Here is a 24,758-nt window from a genome sequence, read left to right as displayed (position 1 = left end):
TAACAATCAATTTCCCTCAGCTCTGGAAACTGTTCTTACAGGAAAAGGCAAGAGAGAGGAGGACTGGTGGTGTGCTGGGCTGGGGATGCAGCTCCCCTGCGGAGCAGCCCTGTGCAGACACCTTCAGATTTCACTAAGTTAAAGGTCTTTCCATTGCCATGGAGCTGATGATCTCCAATGAGGGGCCTGAAGCCTTGGTGGGTGCCCCTCAGAGGCCAGCAGCTGGTGGTGGTGGTGGGGGTCCAGCCCCTGCTGCACGCTGGGAGGGGCGGGGCTTGGGTGTGAGGGGGCTGGAGCCCTTAGGCTTCTCCCTCCTTATTGGGGGCCCACCCCTCACCCAATGCTGGGTGCCCCACTTCCCCCAAGCCTCCTCCTCTCACCCCAGTGCTGGCCTAGTCCGAACGGGTCCGGGGAGTGACTGTCTATCAAACAGGATTTGTTTCGTGCAGCCCAGAGGGAAAGATTGTACGAGGTGTTTCATCTTAATTAGTTATAGCTACTCCCTCTTCCAAGAGGATACAAGAGGCTTAGGATGAAAGGCCCTGAACCCATGGGGAGCAGGATATTGAGATCTAGACCCCTGAGGGCTGAGCCTGGCAGAAGCTATGATGGGAGACCCTGAGATGGAGGCTGGGGGCTGCAAAGTCCTAGCACCAAGCAGATACCCTGCAAACATTGCCTGAGGGTTGCAAGGAAGGTACTGGTGGCAGGTGACACCAGACCCCACTCCTGGCAGCTCCCTTGGGCCAGGGCTTCACCGACTGTGCAGTTCATCCACTGAAAGGTAGAAGACTGGGCCTTTCCTTTATCTGCCCCATCCTATCCTAGCAAGACACTGGAGAGGTGGAGTCTTCTGTTCCCCTGCCTTTTACAGGGGGAGGGGACCGAGACTTGGAGCAGTAGTGCCACTACCCTAGGCCTCTGGTGGAGAAGCGAAGAGGGGCCATGAACCCAGGGCTATCAGTAGTGTTGGACAGTGAGCATCTCAGGGAAAGTCTAGGTCTGGCCAAGCCCATGCTTGGGCTCCAATGCCCCCTACCTGCCCCTAAGAGCAGTTCCTTTGTCCTTTTGTCAGGAGAGTGGATCAGTAACTGGGCTCCCAGTAACTGCTCTGAGCCTGGAGAGCTGACCTTGGAGTCACGGGCCCAGACCTTGGGAGGGGTTAAGGACTAGGGTGTCCAGCAGCTCCTGATCAACCCAGCACTGCCACTGATACCACCCTGCTTCCCTCCCTGCCTGCGGGCTCTGTATTAGCTCTGTATTGTGCACTGATAGATACTAAGTACAGATTTCCAATTTCCAGAGCTGTTATGGTCTAATGAGTAAATAATATACATATTTAAAACTGTCTAAAAACATATCTGCATAATTAAAATATCTGCATAATAATGAAGCAAGATGCAACGTAGCAAGGAGGCAGCTAGAGCTCCAGGGCTGACAATAAGGGTCGATGTGCAGGTGGGATTGGGGGTCACGGCCCTCTGGGTGTCTTCCTTCCTGCTACTTTGGCCTGAGTGGCCATTTGTCTGGGTGGAGAGAAAGAAGCACACTGGCATGGGCAGAATGGGTTGCCCTGGACCCGTGACTTACACACGGTAGTCAATGGAGATGCCTGTGCCTTTGCCTTCCTGTCAAATGTACATGGACCCCAGTGCCGCTTGGGCAGGACAGCTCCTTGCCCTCCCCCACCCCCTCCCTGCCTCCTTCCTCTCCTCCTGCCTCTGTCCACACTGGACACACCTGGCTCCTGTCCTGTGACACCCCTGACCCACCCTTTCTGTATGAGCCAGACTTTCAGCTGAAAGATAAAACCACCACCAAAACAATGAAAAACAAACACTCAAACCTCAGACCAAACTGCAGGGAAAACAACCAACAGGCCTCGAAGTGAAGGTAGCCTTGGGGAAAAGCCATCACAGGAGGCCCAAGCTATTGTTGGCAGCAACAGGCTCCCTCACCTTTTCCCTCACCAGCTGCACATGTTCTCTATGAGTTTATTAAAAAAAATTAGTAAGATGGATTTTTTTCCTTAAAAAAAAAAAAAAAAAAAAAAGGTCAGAATAAATGTACCAGGAAAAAAAAACATTCGAGTTGTGGTTCCCCTCTGGAGAGGCTACTGCCTCTCCACCCCAAGGCCCAGGCTTGCTTGCTCTTTGTGGGCATCTTGGGCTCATTATCGATTCCTGTGCCTCCCCTGTCTTGCTTGCTCTTTGTGGGCATCTTGGGCTCATTATCGATTCCTGTGCCTCCCCTGTCCTCCCTGCAAGGACAGCCTGTGCTTTAATTTCTCAGGAAAAATAGGAAGAAGTGAGGGGTAGCTTGTACTAAAAATGGGGATGGGGCTGGGGAATCTGGTATCCCAGAAGCTTGAATTTCAGACAGGACGGGATTTCCCAAAACATCCTGGGCGCCCAAGGAAGGTTGCTGTGTTGTATTTTGCCTGGGGGGACTTTTAAAAAACCTATTCTCTCGTTACTGATATGTTACCCTATACTGGATAGTTTAACATCAAGAGTAGGAAGCCATGTGGGAAGAGTAGGAAGGAAAGGAGGTGAATTGGCACTCAGGTTGATGACATAAATTCCACTGGCTTCACTGTTTTAGCTTTCAGTGGGAACCACAGTCAGTATAGAAAGAGCTGGGTCCAGTGTATTATGGGGCAGGATCCAAATGTATCCACTGTGAATGGGGCAAGGGGCACAGAAGGGGGGGGGCCTCTGTGGCTGGGCAAGGACATTCACAAGGGCCTGCTTGAATTTACGGAGCAGTTGTCAGGAACTGCGGATGAAGTCCACCCTTGGGAAATTTCAACTCTGGTGTTGGGCTGCTTTAGGAAGATATGAGTGTGGACAGCCTTGTGCTGAGGGCAGCAGGATGGGCCCGGCTCTTGGGGCCCTGCCCTGCCCAGTCACTGCTGCTGCTCCTGAGTTTCCTGACAGGTACCTGCAAGAGTTTCCCTGATGAGAAATGAGCCAATACATCCAACACACAGGTCAGAGCTTGGGCTGCGGCCTCAGAGCCCAGCCGTATGCAAGCACCTTACCCCCAAGGAGCATGAGCTGGGGGCTGGGCCATGTGGATTCCAAGGCTGAAGGGGCTCCTTCCAAGGTACTGCCCCACTCAGCACAATCCCTCAGGTAGGCTCACATGGGTGAGAACCCACCAACCTAGCTGGCACCCCCTTAGACTCCAGCATGAAACCTGTGTATCTCTATAGGTGAATTGGTCCCTGGTGAGCCAGGTGAAATTTCTCATAAAATTTCCAGTTTTGTCAGGTTCCTCCCTCTGAATGATCACCCAGTGTAACTCACCAATGTTTCTTTCATTCCTGATGATAGCATCAGGTGAGGGTGCCAGGCCCAGGGCTGTTGGCACTCTCCAGTTAGAGGAGATGAGCGACACACCATTTATCAAAGTGTACCATGGAACTTGTTGCTGACTTCTTTCCCTCATCAGGCCACGTTCTAGAGACAAAGGTATATTACAATGGCCCTGCCACAGAGGCTAGGAGGCCTGAGCTCCTAAGGCTGGCCCAGTGTATAATTTGGGAAGCGATGCCTTCATCTCTCTGGACCTGTTTCTCACTTGTATGATGGGGACCAGAATCCCACCCGGGCTTGCTTAGGCCCATGGGAATTCAGATGCAGAATAAGGTCCAGACAGAGAGCAGGATTCTGAGCAGGATGCAGACTCACTCTGGGTATTAGAGATAGAGCCCCAGGTCCTAGGCTGCTCCTTCCCTCAGCTCTGCCCAAGGACCCACCGACTGCTCTACCACAGCCTTGGATTCTCTTAGGCCTTCTGACCTTGGCTTGACCTGGCTTCATTTGAAGCGTATGCCAATGGACTGTCCCTCTCCTCAGCCTCGCCTTTGTCCACTGGCCCCCAGCACCCTGCCTGGCCTCCAGCCTAACCCTGCCTTGGACAGAACAGGGAAGTGGGGGGATCCATTTGAATGTCCTACTTGACCAACTCTACCCAAGCTGGGCTGTCATTTCCCCAAGGCCATCCCTTGGAAGCTGCTCTCCTCCAAAGCCCCCTACTCCTGTGACTCTCTTCTCCCTTCTGACCGGACCTTTCCAAAACTGCCCTCAACCCAACTTCAGACTCCTACCCAAGCTGCTTAGCATAAGCTCATCCTCCCCAGGCCCCCACACCTTTAGGCCTCCCACATAGGCCCATGTCCTTCCACCACCTCTTTCCTGTTGTCACCCTTTATGGGGACCTGTGTGGCCTGGCCTTGCCAACCTAGGCACTCTTCCCCCATGTTGACCTGGAGTTCTGCCCTTCCACCATGCTTAGGTTCCTTCCCCTTGTTTGTGCTGTACTCTAAACCTGGACTGGTCCCTCCACCCCCTCACCTGCTCATCCACCTCCTCCAGGAAGCCTGGTACTCCTGCCAGTCTGGTTTCCAGAATTCCCTATGGTACTTCCATCACTACTTTGTCTGATTCCCCCCATATGTGGGCATGGACTTGATTCACGGATGTGTGTGACCCTGGTGCCAGGTGTAGGCTTCTCCCTTGGTCAGTGAGGTGGGGTGGGGGCATGATCAGAAGGTGCCCTTAGAGACCTGCTGGCTTAGAGACCACAGATTTCCCTGAGGGTTGGAAATGGCAGAGAACAGGCCAGAAACAGCACTGATGACAGAACACGGGGATCCCAGAAGGTGCAGAGGTAAAGGCTGAGTGAGGGTAATGGGTAGAGTGAGGCTGACTACAGGTCCGACAGAGCACCCCATACAGAGGGGTCAAGAGGTTGCCTCAGGGGTCTGAACTGAAGATGTCTGCCTTCCAGGACCCCAGCCTCACTCTGAAATTCATGAAAATGTTGTCCACCAGTCCCACTTGGCTGTTGCCAAGTCAGTGATAAAATGGTTTAGAAGCAAAAGTCACTGAAGCCTTGCCAGAGTGAGAGGCTGGGGGGTGATGGACATGGGTCTCTAATCTGGCCAGGTCAGCCAGGAGTTGGGTCCTCCTGCTCTGGCCCCAGACCAGTGCATTCTCCTATAATGCTCCAATACCCTCCTCCAAGAAGCCTTCTCAGGTGTCCTTATGCCCCACCATGGCTCAGGGACAGGCCATGAGAGGGTAGTGGTTCCAGTGGGAAGAGATTGATATGACCTTCCTTCTTTTCTGCCAACAAATGTTTATTAAGCACCTACTGTGTCCCTGACCTATGCTAGGTTAGTACAGATGTGGTACTGCTCTTAGGCAGTGTACCCTCTGTAAGTTCTTCTTTATATCCCACCTATCTTATCACTACAACTCAGTCCTACTGTCCTAAGCATGGAACTTGGTAGAGGCCTCTACAGTAACAGCTGCCCAGGGTAGCAGCTTTATTGGTAGAATTTAGGGGTGCTAGAGGCCTCTCTGTTATGAAATGTATTTCCACATAAAAGCTGAAACTGAGCACCCCCCACCAACTAGAGTAGAGGAGTCCAGGCCCCTGCCTGTGAGGACAGCAGAGCCCAAGCCCCCACCCAGCCACCATGCTCCCTTCCCATGATGTTATTTTTATACTTTTTCCTAAAACACAGCCTGAGCGGGCCCTTCTCGACTCTATTAACATTAGGAATCTAATCAGTAATCAGGCAGCTCATAATTTTCTGATTAGCTCTGATTAGACCCAACCTCAGGGGGAGAGGGAGTGGGACAGTGAGAGGGGAGGTGGGGCCAGTGGGGCACCAGGATATGCCTGAGGGGGCATTGGCTGGATTGAGGATGGAGGGCAGAGGGAAAGAGCCTCTTGCCCCACTGTCCTCTATCCTGGCAGAGGGTACAGGGTGGAGTCTTGGGTTGCACTGGGTTAGAAAGGTCCAGGGGTCAGAGAGCAGGGCAGTAGGAAAGGGGCGCCCAGTCCACTTGCTGCAGCGACCCCAGAGCAAGTTGGGCCTGGACTTTCAGAACCATGGACAGAGGCAGGCAGGCTTGGCAGGGTGGCCCAAAGGGCCAGGTTTAGGCATCTACCTGGGTCCTACCCTGTCTAGGTCACATTCCAGGAATGATCCCAGGAGTTGCCTTAAGTGGTGATGACAGTGATGGGATCCAGCTGCTCAGAGGGCTGCAATGTGTGACCTTCACATGGAGAACTGGCCCTGGCCACTGTTGAACACACTATAGGCAGAGCTTGATGATCATCACCTTCAATGTAAAGACAATGAGGCTGAGGGTCCCACTGCACAGTGGGGGAGCCAAGGCCTGGACAGACCACCCAGGTGATGGTGCCAGTTTGGGGCAAGCCTGGACCTATATGGAGGCTTCCCAGACCAGTCTAACCTTTCTTCTGCCTGAAGGCTGTTTGTCACCTTTACACCACATGCAATGGATGGAATCATCGTGCTGGTCAAACTAGACCTCCTAGACCTACCACACATGGAGCTGGACCTCTGGTCTGTCCCTAGTCCTGGCCGATCATGGATACTGACCTCCTCCTTGCCCCCCTTCACCCCTGTCTAGTGGCTTTCCCCACAGGCCCAGACTCTTCTGAGCCCCAGTCAAGTTAGGGTCAGAGTGGCCCTGCCCTTGCCCCTGGTCTGGATTACCCCTTGTTGGACACAACCATCCAGGTGACCTCTGATGAAGCGCATGAGCCCTGTTGGAGGAGATGTGCACAGCTAATGCCATGCAAATTGGCACGGAGGCAATCAGCCTGACTCTACAAGCTGCCCCACCGGCCGCAGGCTGGCTCATTGTCTTTTCTGTCAATTTGCATCTCATTACCCAGAAGGCTATGCTCGCTAGAGGTTAAAAGAAAAAGAGAATCAAGCCCCACCGCACCCTGCCTCCAGCTAGAGCACAATCCACACATCGGACAGAGCTGCCTGGTGCACTGCCTCATGAGGTACACTCCATGGGAAGCCTACCAGCTCTACCACCCCCATCTCCATCATCACCACTGATGCCCACTTAACCACTACCAACATTGCTCATCACCCAACACCATTATTCCATCACTGGTCCTCCCATCACCAATCACCACTACTATTATTACCTTCATCTCCATCATCACAGGCACCAACACCATCACTGTCACCTCCACCACCACCACCTTCACCACTGTAGCCATCACCCCACTGGGGCATCTCTGCTAGCACCTCACATTACCTCATGATCACCAGCTGCTTCATCACCTCTGCATCCCTCAGGGAAGTCTGGTGAACAGGTAGAGACCACGGACTCTATCTTTCTCTGACCATAACCCTCCAGCATTATGTGAAGGTTAGAGAAGCCATAAACAAATGATCCAGTGATCAGAGACCTCATAACTCAACCACCTGGACACTGGTGCTTATAATTGGGTGTCCCAGGAAGGAAGCCCATAAGACAGGGTCTAGTTGAGGATGCCTGCCACTCGACAGAGCCCCTAGGAGACTGGGCTTTGTTTACTCCCCTGATTAGCACTCACTGCATCTTGAGGGGCAGAGCAAGGAGCTGCATATGTGACACGGTGACTGACACCCTGTCTGAACCTCGGTTGCTTCATCTCCAAAGTGGGGCTTCTAATCGTCTTGACCTCATAAGGCTGTGTGAGGATGAGAATAGATAATGAGAGGAGAATATTGAGCATCCAGGACCCGTTGGATGGTCACATAAAACCTGTGGGCAAGGAAAGTGATTAGATCAGGCTGGGAAGGCTTCTGGGAAGAGGGGGCAGCAGAGCAGACTTGAAACAAGGTCAGATGGATGGGAAAAAGGAGCAGACTCCAAGTGGGAGCCTGAACAGGGCCAAGTTGTGGAGGTGGGAATGAGTGGGCTGCTTCTCTGTGGGGAGAGGACAGTCAAGGCCAGGGCAGCTGAAGCAGGCCTTTGCTCCTCCTGAGCATCCTTGGGTATTTGTGTTCACGGTGTGGCTAAGACTCTTCCATAGGACACCATGGTTTGCATCTTGCTTCACACATGTGTTCCCTCTAAGCCCCATGGAGCCCAATCACTATGCCCATTCTACTGACAAGGGCACCAAGGCGGAGACGAGCCTAACCCAAGGCAAAGTTAGGGGCTTCCCTGCAGAGGTCACCCAGAAGAGTGGGAATTGGAGCCAGATCTTTCCACTCAGGCCATTACTCTGCTGGGTGTGATGCCTGAGACTCAACCTCATCACTATCCACCAGCTTTGGTGGCAGCAGCATGAGCACCACCTGGAATACAAAGCTGGGCACTGGTTGGCCCGGAGGCAATGCTGGGGGCCTGGGAAGAGCTGACAGGCAGACAAAGGCCTGGAGGTGGAGGGTGGGGTGGGCACAGCCTGGTTGCCAGGAGGAAACGCCCAGGGTAAAAGCTGCTCTGAATACTGGCTGCATCCCGCTGCTGCAATCAGCTTCGACACTTGGTTATTATGAGGAGTAAAGGCGGCCGGCGGGACAGCTGGAGCCTTGGCGACAACATTTAAGGCGTTTGTCAGAGCCATGGGACACGGGCTGCCAGGCGCTAATGGCTTCTGCTTGCTGCTGCCAAGTGATAGGAGGGTGGGCAGGTGGAGGCGGCCTTGCTCCTGCCCGGGCCCCATGCCCACCTCATGCATCGTGGCTGCTCCACGACAGGTAGGGCCCACCTGGGCCTTACAGATGCCTAGCAACGGCCGCAGAGCCATGGTACCAGCTGGGGAGGGTGGGGCAGGCGGCCGTGCAGCACGTGCCTGCCTGTCTAGGACGTTATCTTTTCCATCTCCATTCAGCCTGCGGCCCTGCTCTGCTGGGAAGACGGTCTGGTAGTCTGTCCTCTACCATGCCATCTCCCAAGAAAGGGGTCCTGGATCCCAGGGGGCTAAGGCTGCTCAGCCCCTGATCTCAGCCCTTTGGGTTGGACTTTGTGTGGAAGGGACCCTTCTAGTGACAGACCCATGGTGGACTCAGATCCATCCTGACTGGGTGATTTCAGCTCTCCTAGCCCCAGTTTTCCTCCTTGAGAAATGGGAAAATGGAACCATCCAATCAGGGAGCCTGCATCAGTGAGAAAACAGGGGATGCTGAGGTGCTGGTGATAGGGAACCCAAGGGCACCTGAGCTTATTAGGAAGGGCTAATGTCCCAGTCACATGTCACCTGGCAGTAGGGGGAGTGTGGCCCCCGGGCCTGCCTGAAGACGAGGACAGCCCCCAGAGGAAGAACCAGAGAAAACTGCAGAGATCACAGCCAGGGATTTTCCAGGGAGGAGAAACCCATGGCCAGGTGACCAGGCAGGGCTCTGAGTAAAAAATGTTCCTGAAACATCCATGGCCAGGAAGGAATTCCTGCATCTGGAAGTGAATTTGTAGTATCTGTGCTTCATACACACTGAGTGCTCGATGTGCCCCAGCACCGTTCATTAATCCCTAGAGCAGCCCCTACAAAGCAGGTCCCATTTCTAACCTATGCTGCAGATCAGGAAGCCGAGACTCAGATGTGGTTGCTCAGTTTGTCTGCAGCCATAGCTCTCTGAGAGCAAGGAGGAGGGCGTTCCCCCTCCTCCACTCACTGACTCATCCATGAGACACCCTGAGCCCCCACTGAGGAGGAAGTGGGTCTTTGGCTGGCTATGGATCAGAGAGCATGGGGTTGGAGGAATGCCATGGGGCTGGGAGAGGGATCCAGGGCACAGGAGAAGACCTGGATGGGCCTGAGCTCAGCCTTAGCTTTCCTGGATGACCTTGCACTTGTCATCCTGGGAGTTCCTGTCCATCCCTCTCGCTCTGGCTGACGCCAGAAGAGGCAAGAGGGGTCCCTAAGAAGGTGGGGAGCTGTGTGCTCTTACCAAGGCCACCCACGAGCTCTGGCCCCCAGGAGCCCTCTGCCACCTACAGTCAGCCTCCAGCACTACTACTACATGGAGGATGTGTGTGCATGTGCATTCAAATGTATACACAAGTACAAGCATGTGAGCATGGGAACACACGCACAGACGTAAGAAATCATATGTGAACACAGATACACATGTGGGAGTATATGAACAGTGTATATGTGCATGCATCCCCACATGCGCTCAGGCGCATTCACACAAGGCTGTTAAGTCCACACCTTCATGTCCTGGACTCCCTTCCCAAGGCACAGGTGGCGAAAGGCCTCTTCCTGCTGTGGTTGGGTGTGGGGTGGCTCACTGGGCCTGTGGCTCCTGCCCACTCCTCCCTGGTCAAACAGACTCTTCTGGCTACCACCTGCCTTGTTCCTGCTGAGTGGTCCCTCCTGAAGTGTACCCTCAGTTTATTCCCTGGTCTGCCTTCCTTCCTGACCTCACTCTAGCTTATGATCACTTTGCTTTGTGTGATCTTATCCCAACTAACACCATAGTATGGAATAAATGAAAAGGTGACCCCAAGACCCCTCTTCTTTCAACAAGCATGTGTGTGGCCTGCGCTGGGGGCTGGAGACACAGGGTGAATCAGACCCAGTCCCACCCTCCCAGACTGCCCAGTGGAGGGTAGGGGCTTCCACCTGTCTCCATGCTCACCCTCCAACCCCGCAATCACAGTACAGCCAATACCAGGCCAGATGCACATGCAGACTGAGGAAGTCTTGGGCATAGTCTCACAGCACCTGCCTGACAGGTGCCTTCATCATTACAGTTATCACTCATGTGACCAACACAACCATGGGGAATAAGGCTGGTGCTACTGATCTGTTTTTCAGAAGAAAAACTAACAGGAGGAGGATCTGGGACCCAAACGTAAGTCTGTTTAGCTGCTAAGCCCAGGCCTGCATTGCACTAGCCTGCATTGGCCGTACCTGTGTGACCAGCAATCCCAGCACTCTCAGTGGCTCTGAGGCTGAGGAGGTGGGACATCCCCAGGGTCACACTACAGCCCATGTGCTAGGTCCCAAACCGTTTCTAGTAAAGGCAGGAGGGGCTGAGGGCACAACTGTCAAAGTCACTCCCAGACATAATTCCATGGGAAGTGGGAGTTGGCTTCTATGGGAATTTGATCTCAATGTCTCCTCTTCTATAGTTAGAACACAAAGCAGTGGGTATCCCGTTTTCCTTTGGCTACCAGGAGGCTCAGAGTTGACTTAGAGACTCAACTAGACCAAATGCTTAGTCTATCAGGTGTTGTTTACCATGGCTCTTTTGTCTCATCCTTATTATTCATATTCTATGTTTTACTAAGTATGTTTTTGTGAAGAGATGCTCAGTACTCTGCTGAATGAACTAGTGAATAGACCACATTAAACTGCTACCCAACCTGTCCATGCTTTCCTTTCCTTTTTTTTTTTAAGATTTTATTTATTTGAGAGAGAGCCAGACAGCATGAGCAGGAGGAGGAGGAGGAGGAGGAGAGAAAGAGAGAGAGAGAGAATCTCAAGCAGACTCCCTGCCGAGCGTGGAGCACGATGTGGGGCTTGATCCCAGAACTCTGAGATCATGCCCTGAACTGAAAACAAGGGCTGGATGCTTCACTGACTGTGCTCCTCCACCACCCAGTGCCCCCTCACATTTCCCTTTTCTAAGAGGCAGCTAGACCCCTTGGAAGGAACACTGGACAGAAGTCAGGAGGCCCCAGTGCTCCATGGGCCAGTTGCTCCCCCCAGCTTTAATTTTCACCCTTCCTGTGCCCATCTCTGCATCCCCTCCCAGTCCAGCGGGGCGGATTCCTCCATGAGGCTAGATGGACTGGGGGTGGGCAGTGAGGCCCTGCTCGGAGCCACCACCCCGCCAATGTGGTAGGCCAGCATCTGGCAGGGACAGCCGTCTCCCTGGAAAACGAGACGCTTCTTATTGAGATAACGAATCGCTCCATTTAGATCCAAATTAACCTCCCCCAATTACCCCATTTTCTACCACATTTCACCAGATCGAAATCCCCTTCTGCCCACAAAGTCATGTGCCTTGCCCCTCCTCACTCCCAAAGCGACATTCAGCGGCCCAAGTGGGGCCAGCCAGTGCACCTCCCCCTCACCGTGACCATGATTTCTTTTCTTTCTTTCCACGGGGTGGGGGGTGGGAGCAGGGAATGGGAAGCTTGATGCAGCTGTCGCTCTGAGGAGTGAGAATTTTTATTTTATTTTTTTAGCTCATTCTTTGAAATAAGGATGCAATATGGGATCAATTTTTGATGACAGTGAAGTAAAAGGGGAAAATAGTAGCAATTTTCTCTTCTGAACATGCCCTATTTAATGGAAGGATGTCACGGTGGTTTTATCCAGAGGAGAGAGAGGGCCTGGTTCTAGGGACACATGGTCAATCAGAGATGTCTGGCGGGATCTCAGCCTTGGGATGGCCGGGCACCCCCACTTGCCAGTGCCCCCCTGTTGCTGGGGCCCAGGACTTGGTGAGAGGAGATTGAGGCTGCAGGGTCCATGTCACCGACTGGGGGCCAGCTACTATGGATTGAAATTCCATCTCCAATGACCCAGCCCCAGGTGGACCCTCCCTGCCTTGTGCTCTGCTGGTCTCGGCCTGCATCAGGATTCTAGAGCTGGAACCCCAGGGAATCCAGTGTTAATTAGGGTTATAAAATCCTGCCCAGCTGCTGCTGCTGCCTTTGTGTTAAACCTAGGGAGCTGAGCTCCGGTTGGCCTGGAGCTGGTGAGGGTGAAGAACAGAGGTGGAGGCTGACAGGGAGGGTGGGAGGGGATGGGGATGCACTAGGATAAGAGTGATTGAAGTGCTGAATCCAGAGCTGGCCAGGATTGGGGGATCAGGCATCCAGCTCTTTGTCTCAGGGCTCAGGAAGGAGAGATGGGATGATAAAGGGGACAGTGGTGGGGGAATTTCTCAGTGGGGGTGTTTCTCAGGGACACTGCAGTAGGAATTATGTGTCCCAGCCCCAGTCCCTGTGTTAGAGATGACCTGGAGTCACACCTGGGCTGAGGGAGTCAGGAGGCCTTCAGACTCAGTCTGGCAGAAATCCTGGGACCCTTGCTGGGGATCAGGAGGACTGGCCCTGCTCTGCTGCTCTAAGTTGCCCCAGGGGAGGTTAAGATCCCAGGGCTGAGCGTACTAGGAGGCCAGGGGGCTGGCTACCAGGGCCCCATCTTCACCGGGAAACCCAGCCATTCACCATGGAGCCCCCTTGAAGTCTGGGGCACTCCCAGAGCAGCTGAGGGACACCCTGGCCAGCCTTGGCCTGCCCTTCCTGAGGTCTAGTCCCCTCTGGCCATCAATCTTCCAAATCCTTCACCTTGCAGAGCAAGGACTAGGAACAAAAGTGAATTAGAGCCATACCTTGAAGGACTGAGCTGCTCAGCTGCGGGCATCTCATTCACAGACACATGCAGTCACCCCACGCTGCTTATGACCCGCAAACACAGCACTTGGTCTCGCCATCCCCACATGCTGCCATGTGCCTGTATAGAGCCCCCAGTTATGAAGACATCTAGCCACACGCCCTTGCAAGCACAGCCCCTGCCTAGGTGTGGTTGTTACAACCAATGACTTTGACTTCACACAGTGAGAAAAACACTGGCCTCTCTGAAGCCTTTTTCCACTCACCACTCATGGGCCCACCATATAAACAATCTCAGACCCCCAAAGTGACCTTCCAGAATCCCTACTAGGAAGCCAAAACAGCACTGGCAAGAACAGGCCCTGCTGCCTCCTCTAGGGCACTCCTTGCCCCCAAATATCTGCAGATCCTAGGCGACAAGTAGAGAGGTGGCCGGCTGGGCTTATCGTCGACAGATGCCACCCCAAAACTGCGCCCGCCACCTCCCTCCTCTCCTCGGCTGTGGCCGGGCCTCTGAAATAATTAGCAATTCTGCTCGACAAAACACTGGCCCGATGGGATAATAAACTCCAACATCTGTCAGAAGAGCGAGCTCCTATGGAATTGCCAAGAGAAACATTTTTCTCCTCATTCAATTCACATTTAAATCGAAAACAACCCCTCCAAGTCTGCGCCAGGCCGGCGGCACGGGGCTCCGGGAGCCCACAAGCTGTTCCCGGGCCTGCAAAGAGGCTCGGACGAGTGGTGATCACTCACTCAAATTAACAAATCATTTTATTTAGAAATGAAGAGAATTTGTAAGTGACGGATGGCTTGAGAGCCACTGAAGAAAAGAGGCAGCCAGCCATCGGCCCTGCTGCCACACTGGGGGGCAGCCCTGGGTCTCCACCACCCCTTCTGGCCCCTGGCAGAAAGGCCTCTTCGGGAGCTCCAGTCATGGGAGCCAGCACTCCCCATTGTCACAACTGCCCTATGTGGTAACAGGCCAGGAATCACGTTGCTATTTTGTAGTGGGAAACCGAGGCTTAGTGAAATGCCTAAGACCCCAGTAGTTCCTGCTGGCCTGAGAAGGACACAGGCCCCTGTGTGACAGAGCCTAGGTAGGGCTCACTCTGCTCCCCACCCCTCCAAAAAAAACTACAAAACAACACTCAGCCTCCTGGGCCTGCAATTCCATTTCTGGGCTGGTGGGGGTGCTGTGCAGAGAGATCTGGGTCATGTGTGAGTCCAGGGTGCAATCCTTGCTTTATCCACTATAACTATATTCTTTCTTTTTACAACTGCACTCTTGAGACAGGAGCCCTAGAGACTTGAGTTCTGGGTCTAGGGCCCAGCTTTACTGTCTATACAATGTAAGATGTAGACCTGGATTGCCAAGGGCCTTCCCAGCTCTGAGGGCCTCTGAAAGCTGGATATCCAGTACTGACAAATGAGCCCCAGTCCTGGCCACGGATCTCCCTGGGGTTCTGATGGTGTCCTGTGTGCCTCCATAAGGTTTCCTCTTGAGGGTTCCCCAAATGCCAATATGTCTCCCATCACACCCCTCCTCAGAGTTCTCCCAGGACCTACACGCCCTCATCAAAGACGTCCCTGCTCTGTCACATGATTTCCCCAACAGGCTGTGCCCAGTTCTTGGTAACTCTTTGCTGCATAAATGAATGACTGAAGAAATGTCTGGCTGCACAGACACTCAAATGCATGAGACAGGGGCTCGATTAAGTGTCTGATTATCATGATATCTCATACCTCCATGCTTTTGCACAGAACATTCTCTCTGCCTAGAATGTCATTCCCCTCCCTGCTCTGCCTACACAATTGTTTCCTGCTTCTTAACGTCCAGCTTAGTTGGACTCTGTGCTGAGCTTCTTCCTGCTTAGCCTCTCACAGCTGTGGTTACCACCTAGGCACCAGGCTATTTTAAAGGCTGGCCACCCTGGACCAGGTTCTCTTGAGGTCACAGTAGGGTCTGAGGGCTTGGCCTCCCTCTGAGAGTTTTCCAGTTGGGGATGTCAGGAGCCGCTGAAATTGAGGAATAGCGTTGGAGGGAAGAGGGGGTTGTGGTGGGCCTGTAGGACAGAAGACAGGGCCAGAGGGATGGGGAGAAGAGGACAGACTCCCAGGAAGACAGATGGTCAGAGATGGGATTGTTGGGAGTGGTGGTAAGGCCTGGTGGAGGGTTTCATTGCTTCTGTAGGCCACTGTCCTGCACGAGGCTCAGGGAAAATGCTTCTTCTCAAATTGTAACTGTGAGCTCGGATGCTCCACTGGGGGCTTCAGGGAGTCCCTGCCCAGGAGAGAGCAGACAGGAATAGGGTGCCCTGAAAACAGCATGCCTCTGTCCTGGACTCCACTGGCTCTCAAGGGAGCATCGGGAGGCCATGACACTAGCTGTGGGGCTGTGTCATACTTAGATGGGATCCGTGGAGACTTGGGCTCAAGCTGGAGCCATCCAGCGCTCTCTGCCCTTTGCCTTTCTGCACCTCAATTTGCCAGTCTGTAAAACAGAGCCATCCTCCACTAGGTGTGTGGTGCAGAAGGGATGGAGGGATGAGAGAGTTATGACAAAGGGTACCCATACAGGAATGGTCATGTGCAGGGGTGTCTACCCGGGACACACAGTTGCACACATGTGTGCATGCACAGGCCGGGCTGCACACATACATGGGAATCACCTGCAGGTATGTATGCCTGTCTATCTGTAGTCACTAGTGTGGGTGCATGGGCTTGGGTGTGCTGCTTTGGCTGCAGAGCAGGAGATGGGATGGAAGCACATGGGTTTTACACATATATGTGTCTGTGGGTGCCTGAAGCATGCCCACATGCGTACCTGTGAAATGGGCCATGTTGGGCAGCAGGAACCTTGAGGTAGGAGAGCTCTTCCCAGCCTTCCCACCCCCAGCTCTTCAGACTCTTCCAGTGCACACCCTGCGTATCACACGTACACCCATGCATGCAGGCCCTATCACGGAGGGCCCTGGCCTGCCCCTAGGCCATACACACAGGCATGCATATCCATTCAGCACCAGCCCTGATATGCATATGGGGCACATCCCAGCCATATTGGCAGCCTCCCACAAACAGAGACATACTCCACTTGTGTTTTGGTCTCAGGTAGGCTCCATCACCATTGTTGAGAACTCTAAATGGCAGTTGGGGTTCTCTTTTTTCTGACATGAGCAGCTGCCTAGGGTGGTCTGGCACTGGGCAGCCCAGGAAGATCCAGCACTGCCTGCTGAGCTGACCCTGCATCTCCTACCACCTGCTTGGAAGCAGCGCTCTGTGCACAGGTGGGTGTCTGCAATCTATGGGAGGCTCCTGTTGACTCTGGTTCCTGGCAGGAGCCGGGTTGGGCTGTGGGAGGGAGACCCCATAGATGCTCAGGAAGTGGTGTACCAGGTCGGGAGACTGGGTTTGATCTTGAGCCGCTGCGGCCCTGCTCAGCTCTGAGATGTGTGTGTTTGGGTGCCAATACCCACTCCTTGCCTCCCTGATGTGACTGTTTTCTGACACCCCTCTGAAACCCCATTATGCATCTTCACATTACTTGTTTACCCTCTGCCTCCTAGCTGGACCACAAGGTCCCAGAAAGCAGGACCAGGTCTGCTTCTGTCACTGTGGAGTCCTCAAACAACCAGCCTGACATTCGGTATATACCTGGGAAATGAATGGATAGGTGGAAGCTGACATGATGGGTCCAGGGAGCACGGAGATGTGCTGCAGTGGGAGGAAGAGTCCCCCAGCCCTGCCTATATCAGCTTTGGAAATCACTCGGCCCCGTGAAAGAGTGAGCCAGGAGGAGAGGGCAGTGCCGTGAGAGGCAGGACTGTACTTCTGCTCCTATGAGTCAGAAGAGGCTGCCCCCTCTGTCTTGCGGGGAATGCACAGGCTCCTCCCCTATGATCACTGCCAGTGACATCCCCAGAGCCACAAAGCATCTGCAGTGAGTGTGGGCACTACCTGGGAGCTGGGCCACAACACAGGACCTGGCAAGCAGTAGGTGCTCAATATATGCTGTATAATGAACATCCCTACCTTACTCAAGAGGCTGCCAGGGCTTCCAGTACCTGCGGTCTAAATCCCTGTGCTTGGGGTTCAAGGCCTCCCACTGCCATTTCTACCTTCTTGGCCGTGCACTGCTTCCACCTCAAGCCAGCCCCTGCCCTTGACCCCTTCATACATTTGTGCTATGGTTCTGTCTGGCCTGCCCCTCCTCCTGGCCAATTCCTTGGCCAAATCCTGTCCCAGTCCACCAGATTCTGTGGGGATGTCTTCCCAAGTGCTTCTAGGGCCAGCCAGGGCAGCCTCTAGGTCTGTGGAGCAGGATGCACACAGTGTGTCAGGAGGGGTGCTAAGGGTAGCCCAGGAAGAGGGGGGTGGGGAGACCTCTGTTCTAGCCCCTCAGAGCCGATGTCCCCATTGCATCCCCTTCTCTGAGCCATTGCAATGCTTCCATGAGGGCTAGCAGTGTCCTCTGTCCACTGCTGTGGGCTGGACAGGGAGAACAAAGCACGTAATAAGGTGCTGGGTCCCTGGAGGCATGGGCTCTGCTGGCAACGTCTCTGCTCTTTCCCTGGGCTCAGGCCTGCCTGGGGTCTTGAGTCCTGAGCCTTTGGGGGCTTGGCCCTTGGGGGTGGGAGAGGTGCAATCTGTGCTGGGGGCATTGTAGGATAGGACAAGGATGAGTCTGAGTTTGTGGGGGGCTTCCTGGGCTGTGCCTGGACACCTTCAGATGGAGTCCCTCAGCCTGGAGAGGAAGGGAGGAAGAGATGGGAACACAGGGAGGTGGCGACTCAGTCCCTGTCTCCTGGTCTAGGGAGGGCTTTATGGGCAATGGGCAAGGAAGTGTAAGCCAAAATTCCCTAGAGGTGGAACCAAGGCTTAAGATTTAGCAAGAAAAATCATGGTCTGACATTAAGGAAGAACTTCCAGACATTTGGTGGGCTCCAGCTCTGGAAAAGGAATCTGACGACACAGGGGCATTTCCCTCCAGAGTGAGGGGTAGGCTAACATACCACTGTTTGCGGGAAGGGGAGTGGGCCAGCCTCCCTCCAGCCCCATGATTAGAGAAGCTGTTCTGGTTTCCTGGGATCAAGGACCTGTGTCCAGCATTCCTGGGGCCACAGTCTTGTGACCTGACCTTGTGCCCCTAAGCTGAGCTGGGAGTTCTGTATATGAAGTATCTATGACCTAGCTGGTGACCTCGGGCCTCCGACACCAACCCTGGGAACACTTCTCCAACCTGTGATCGACAGACTCAGGAGTGACCCTGAGGCCACTGGAGCAGACAACACTTTCATGAAAAAGCAGGAGCCCCTTCCACTCAGTGGTAATCTTGAGTGATTGCACAGGGCATGGTAGGAGTGTGTGAAGGCCCTCAGGGGCTGGCACCATTCCTAAAATCTGGCTGTGGCACCCAGGGCTGGAGCCCTGAGATGCCTCCCTCAATAGCCAGGAAGCCAGGGAGGGTGATACAGGGCAGGGGGCAGCCGGCTGCCTCCTCCAGGCCAGGCCCTGGCTCCCTTGGGTCCCTTACAGAGACTCAGGAAGGCCTGACCTCCACTTCTTGCCCGCCATCCCCTTCCCCCCATCTCTCCTTCTAAGAGGAAAATCACAAGGAAGCAAACCTTGGGGGGAGAAAGGAGAATGTTTTTAATTAAAAGTTTAAGAGAATTCACGTCCTGAGGGAGTTGAAGCAAGAGAAGGCGGGGAGACAGTAGGGGCAAGGGGGAGGGTCGAGGGAAAAAGTAGGCCACGCCAGCTGAGGGCTGGAGCCCGATCCTTCCAGCTGCCCAGGCCCATGGCTGCAGCCAGCTCTGAGCCTTGAGGCCGGGGCAGCTCTGGTCTCCCATCTGGGGAATGGGTGGGGGAGATGGGGGCAGGGGCAGAGGCTGGGCAGCGATGGCTGGATCAGAGTAGCACCAAGCTCTGAGGCTTAATAAACAGCTCAAAGTCCAGCGCTGTTCCTTCTGCCTGGCCTCACTGCTGGAGGCAGACGTTCCTGGTGCCCCTGGCTGGAGCTGTCTGCTTGGTCAGGGCCTTGGCCCTGGTCACCTGTGACCCTCCTGGGTGGCTCCATACATGCCCTGTCCATAGTCACAGTCCCAAGCAGCCCTCACCTCACAGCTAGACCAGACCCTGGTTGGGGCAGGGGGTGGGATGATTTGGGGGTTCAGGGTAGCCTAACTGCTGTGGCACTTTGTCCAATGGGTGGGGGTGGCAGACAGGTGATAATGAGGACCACTGGGATTCCTATAAACCAAGTACTGGCTGCACACATGGCTCAGCCCATCCACACCGAGCAGAGGCCTTTGGCATTCTGCCCCCTTACCCCCAGCCTGTCTGCCATACACATGCCTACAAGGGGCAACTCCACTTAGTAGCTTATTGGTCTGAGCCCAACTTGGGCCTGAGCCGTCCCTGCATGTGAGCATGTGAGCAGGTGTGCAGAGGGTGCTCCTGAGCAGGGCTTGGTCAGCCTTGCTCCATCCCTTCCTCCTGATGGAGGGAGGGCATGGATACCTTCAGCCCACTGGCCTCCATCTGCTCACCAGGCCCTGGTGCCAGGATGTGTGTTAAGGGGGCCAATGCATGTATCAGAGTGTGGGGGGTGGTGGTGGCCAGGGCTGATGTAAGGTAGACTCATCCCCAGTAATCTTCCTTGACCCCATCCCCGCCTACCCTTTCCTGGGAAAAGGAAAAGGCGGTGGGAAATAAGACAGATGCAATATTTTGCAAAATGAGCTAATTACACGGCAGTCACACAAGGAGATGAGATTAGCAGAATATTTCATAAAAGGAGGCACAGGTATGCATGTGGGGGGTGGGGAAAGGTCACTGCTCTTCCTGGGAAATTGTGGGGCCCAGTACTTCTGCCTGGGCCACGGGGAGCCAGGGCCGCAGCCCTGTCACTCAGGCCACAGTCACGTAGGTCTGTCCTGGGCCACGTGACAGCTACAACCACAGGGAAATAGGTATGTGCAGACACACGAGGAACACATGCTCATGTCTAGACACCCCCATGGGATACTGCACACATGTGCCCAGGAGAAAGAAGAATGGCCACGCTCTCTCCGACCTCCCCGATAGCCTCTCCCTTGCAAGCTCATGTCTGGGGGTTAGGGCTGCACTTGGGGTAAAGGTCCCACGCATGAGCTTCTAAGACGGAGGACAGTGCAGCTGCAGCTGCCACCAACCGGGCTGTCACTGCTGTTACCAGAGCACGGTAGGTCCATTGCTCTGTTTAAATGCCCATTACTCATCTGCTGGCCCCTGGAGTCAGGACCCTCCCACCCGAGGGGTGTGGGGACACTTTGGCCCAGGCTGCTCCTCCTTACCCCATGGTGCCTACTCTCCAGTTCTTTAGCCCTTGGTACTCTGGGTGCACAGGAAGATGCTCTGGGACCCCCAAAGCCCACATCTAAAAACCAGCCCCCAGCAGAGCTCTGAGGCCCCCAGTGACCAGAGTCAAAGATCCAAGATGCAAGCTCAGAAGACCCTCAAGCCCCTCGGAACTCTGGGCGGGAATGTATACTGATGCTAAGCTTGCGCAGGGACTGAGATGTGAATGGGTCTGGGTGGAAGGCCACACGTCCCACCCCCTGAGACCTCGAGCACCGGCATCACTGCTGCACACCAGCCTCACTTGGTGGCCCTCTGGGGGGCGGTCAGCAAACACCTGGGGAAGGAAGGTGGGGGCAGGCAGGCATGCTGCCTACTTGCTGACAATCCCCATTGACTCCCGGGGGTTCAGCTTGTCACTCCACAGCCTATCCCATCTAAGACCCCCTGTCCCCAGAAGCGCCATCTTCCCCCACCCCGCAACCCCAACCCAGAACGTGGAGGGTTCTCCAGCAACCACGCTGGACTCTGCCTGACCTCCACTCCTACTTGTAGGACCCCTCCATGCTCTTCTCTTTCTCAGAATGTTCTTCCCCACCTTCTGATAGGCAAAGCCCCTCCTTCCCTCCAGCCTCAGCCTCAGCACTACTTCGCTGTGCTTCCACATAACTGGGACCTGTTGATGAAAGTTCAAGGTGAGGTCAAGTGACAGGATCTTCCCTGAGGTCCAAGTCCCTGTCCTGGAACAGTGATGACCTCATAGCACACATGTGTCTAAGAGCCAGCCAGGTCTCAGCTCAGACAAAACACTTGGCAATCCCGCCAGGTGGACTCTTCTCAATCCCCTGCCCTGACCCTGTCTCAATGCTTGTCTATCCATCTGTTCACTTCCCTGACTGCTGCTGGGTCCGAAGACTAGGAACAGGGTTGGGGGTGGGGGGTGGGAGGGTGAGGGGTGGAGCTGGGCCTGGGGAGGGATTCAGCATACGGAGTGGGGAAGCCCTAAACTTGGCCTTCAGATGCCTGAAGGCTGTCTCTGCCAGGAAGCTCCCGAGTGATGCCAAGGGGAGACTGTACTGGTCCCTCTGAGTCCTGCTCTCTGCCTAGCTGGCTCCCCATACCTGCCCAGCCTAGGCCCAGCAGTCCTGTGGGTGAATAGGTGGGTCGTAGGTGGGGAGCTGCCCACTTGCCCACAAACCCCAATCACCCAGGGAGGGGCTGAACCCAAGGCACCTGGGCAGCTGGCAGATAGGCCCTCATACCCTCGGCTCCAGCTGGTGTTGACACAGCAAACATGCTGCAACTCCCATTCGCCGAGGCACAGAGTGGGCAAACACAGGAAGGCTGGAACAAAGGGCCTGACGACCGTGACCAGCCTCTCAAACAAGGAACCCAAGTCCTGTGCCAGGAGGCAGGAAATATTAAGCAGCTTGGACAGTGTGGTCCACAGAAGTGGAAGCTAGGGACAGGCTCTTGATGAGGCATCCAGAGCAGGGCAAGCTGGCACAAAGATGGAAGATCCAGGGTTGGTCCCATTCTGGGCACAGGCCAGTCTTGTCCACGGGGCCTATCCCATGTGTATCCATTCTTGAATCAGCATCACCAAGGCCTGGGCATAAACTCTGATGAGGCCATACTTGTTCCTATTGTACAAGTAGGGAAACTGAGGCTCAGAGAAAGTGAAATTGCCAAGGGCTTGGTGTGCTTCTCAGGTACAGAGTGGGGGCTGCAACACAGCAATGGTTGAAGTCCCTGATTCTTGGCCACCTTCTGCTCTGGGCCTGGTCATGCATATCATGAGCCATACTTGCATTTTTCTGTGGGACTCATGGCCTGAGTTTCTTTTGGGGGCAGCACGAGGTCTGGACTGTGCAAGTTGTGGTCACTAGGCCAGTAGACTCCAAGGAATGGTGACTGCACTGGGCACAGCCATGCACATCTCTGCTTCAAGACATGCCTCACTGCATTATGCACATGCTCTGCAGAGCCAAGCCACCGAGCAAGACCCTCCATCACCACATGCATGCAAACGCTCCAGTATGAAGACATGCATGTGCTCTCCCTCTGGTCTGTACACTGCCGTGCCACTGACTTGGAGCCCATACCTCTGTCTGGCTACATCTCCAGCAGCCTCCACCCCCACCTCAGGTCCCCTAGGCCTGGTCAGTATCCATGGGCTTACCATCCTGGCTCCACACTTTGTGGCATGGGTCACAACACTGTCACCTCCAGCAGACTGCACTCCTCGAGGGAGGGGCCCCATAGGTCTATTCCCTCATCTCTGTACCTGGTAACCTAGTATGGTGTTTGTATACAACAGGTGCTCAGCACTCAGTAAACAGAGGCTGAAGGAGGCAAAGGGCACCTGAGGTACCTGGTATCTCATGACACAATGAGCCAGGGTCAACTGACCTCTTCCAGGAAAACCTTAGGGGACTCTGCTCCCAGGGTCACCATGGCACCAGGAGCTGGCCCAGCCCTCCGGTGTGTCTGGAAAGACTAATGAGGGACCACACCTGTGCTGGGTCCAAGGGACCAGGCCCTCCCTGCTGGCAGCCCCAGGAGTTGGCTCACTTCTCCCGAGGTACTCGCTGTCAGAGTTAAGGCATTGGTCCCTATGTATTTTAAGCCATAGAAAATGGGGTGACATAAGTAACTGGCCGCTCCCAGGGCCGCTGAAATGTGAAAGGGCCATGCTTACAGATGTGCAGCTACCACCCCAGAAGTCAGGTGGTGAGCCCTGCCCCCTGCTTCTGTCACCTCTCCATCCCCTGTCCCCTCCAGTAGAAACAGTGATGCACAGGCTGTACCTGCCCGGCTTCCTTACAGCCCACCACACTCCAGCAGACAGCCTAACTCACTTCTGCTCATTCTGTCAAGCCAGGGCTTGATGCCTTCCTTCTTCCCTTTCTCCACTTTTGGATATTTCACCAGCTTAAGTGCCACCACCTCCAGGCTGTCTCCTTAGACTTGCCCCTCCCATGTCAGCTGTTCTGCACACCAGGACCTCTTAGCTTGTTTGTCTCCTCGAAGGCTGGGGTCCTAAAGGATGGGGACTAGCTGGGCCACTGGCCTGCCCTGCCTTAGATGCACTCTCCCCTCCCCCAGCACTTGTACACGAGGATTTCAGAACAAAGGGCCAGAAGCTATTAAAACTCAATTAAGTTTCTCACTTCTCTGATCCTGATTTAGACTGGTTTTGTCCCTGTGGCACTTGCAGGCCCGTTTCCTTCCACACTCCAGCATCTGCCCTCACGTGGCCAGCTAGGACCCCCCAAGGAGGTGGGCAGAAGCTGGAGAGGATCTTCCCTCGGTGCAGGCTTCTCTGGGGGAGTGGAATCCAGTGTGTCTCCATCTGGTCAGCCCCTCACCCCCATGACCTGATTCCCCCTCCTGTAGGGGTCAGGGTGCAGACATATTGAGAAGAACTTAGGGCAATGGTTCTCAGACCCTTCTTTGTGATCTGACCTCTGACTGGCAGAGCCTCAACTTTTCCCTCCCCGACCTGGGGCTTCCTCCCCATCCTTGGGAGCTCTGGGCAGGTACACAGGCTCAGGAGCCAGGGTGAGCGGGGGAAATCATGACCCTGCTTTAGCCAGGCAGTAGCCAGGGCTGGCACTGTCTCTGCGCCTGTCTTCTCATCTGTAAAATGGCAATTCTGCTCCATAGTGAGTGGAGACTGGCTCCACACCCAGGGTCAGGCTGCGGGCAGTGGGAAAGTCTGCTGAATGAGTGTGCAAGTCAATCACAGGGAGGCTGAGCAGAGCTCTGGGGATGCACCTAGCATCAGGAGCAGGGTCACTGGGCAGGCAAGGCTGGCACCCCATCTTGGAGGGAGATCTGGGCCTGGGTGCCTCAGCTAAGCTGTCTCCTCCTGTCTCCACAGGAGGTAATCCATGCTGGTCGGGCAAACAGGATGTGGAGCTTCCTGGCCTGACACATGGCCCTTCAGTTTCCTCTGACCTGCAGCCACTCGGGAGAACTCAGCAGGAGGGCGAGTGAGTGTAAGGCTGACCCACCAGGTTCTGGGGACCTCAGGGGTTGTACCCCAGGCCCCCTGCCCCTTTGGCTAGCAGATGCTGGGGAATGAGCACAGCTCTTCTGACCCTTCTTGATGCCCCCTTACCTTATAGGAGGAGCCAGGAGAGGCACAATCCCATGGATCGAAAAACCAGGCCCAAACACACAGCTCAGCCTTTCCTGAGGCCTGACAGGCCCATCCAGGCCGACATCTGGCCACCACCAGCTAGGATGGGTAGGAGAAGAGGAGGAATATTTCCCCTGAGG

General features: G+C 54.7%; 1 protein-coding gene across 11 annotated transcripts in view; it reads right to left on the bottom strand.

The window, feature by feature from the left end:
• The window catches only part of CACNA2D2 (calcium voltage-gated channel auxiliary subunit alpha2delta 2), a 138,174-nt gene that overhangs the window by 36,340 nt on the left and 77,076 nt on the right, over positions 1-24,758 (bottom strand). For 4 of the 11 annotated variants that reach the window (XM_072786103.1, XM_072786104.1, XM_072786105.1 and 1 more), the window contains exon 4: positions 24,598-24,717. The exons of the other annotated variants lie outside the window; for them this stretch is intronic. In XM_072786103.1, coding sequence (XP_072642204.1) covers positions 24,598-24,717 — 120 coding nt within the window. The remainder of the gene's footprint in view (positions 1-24,597; positions 24,718-24,758) is intronic. 11 annotated transcript variants of the gene reach the window in all.

The sequence above is a fragment of the Canis lupus genome, chromosome 19 (assembly GCF_048164855.1).
Source record: "Canis lupus baileyi chromosome 19, mCanLup2.hap1, whole genome shotgun sequence".
Taxonomy (NCBI): Eukaryota; Metazoa; Chordata; class Mammalia; order Carnivora; family Canidae; genus Canis; species Canis lupus.
The sequence above is the reverse complement of the archived record's forward strand: the minus strand, read 5'-3'. Positions and strand labels throughout refer to the sequence as shown.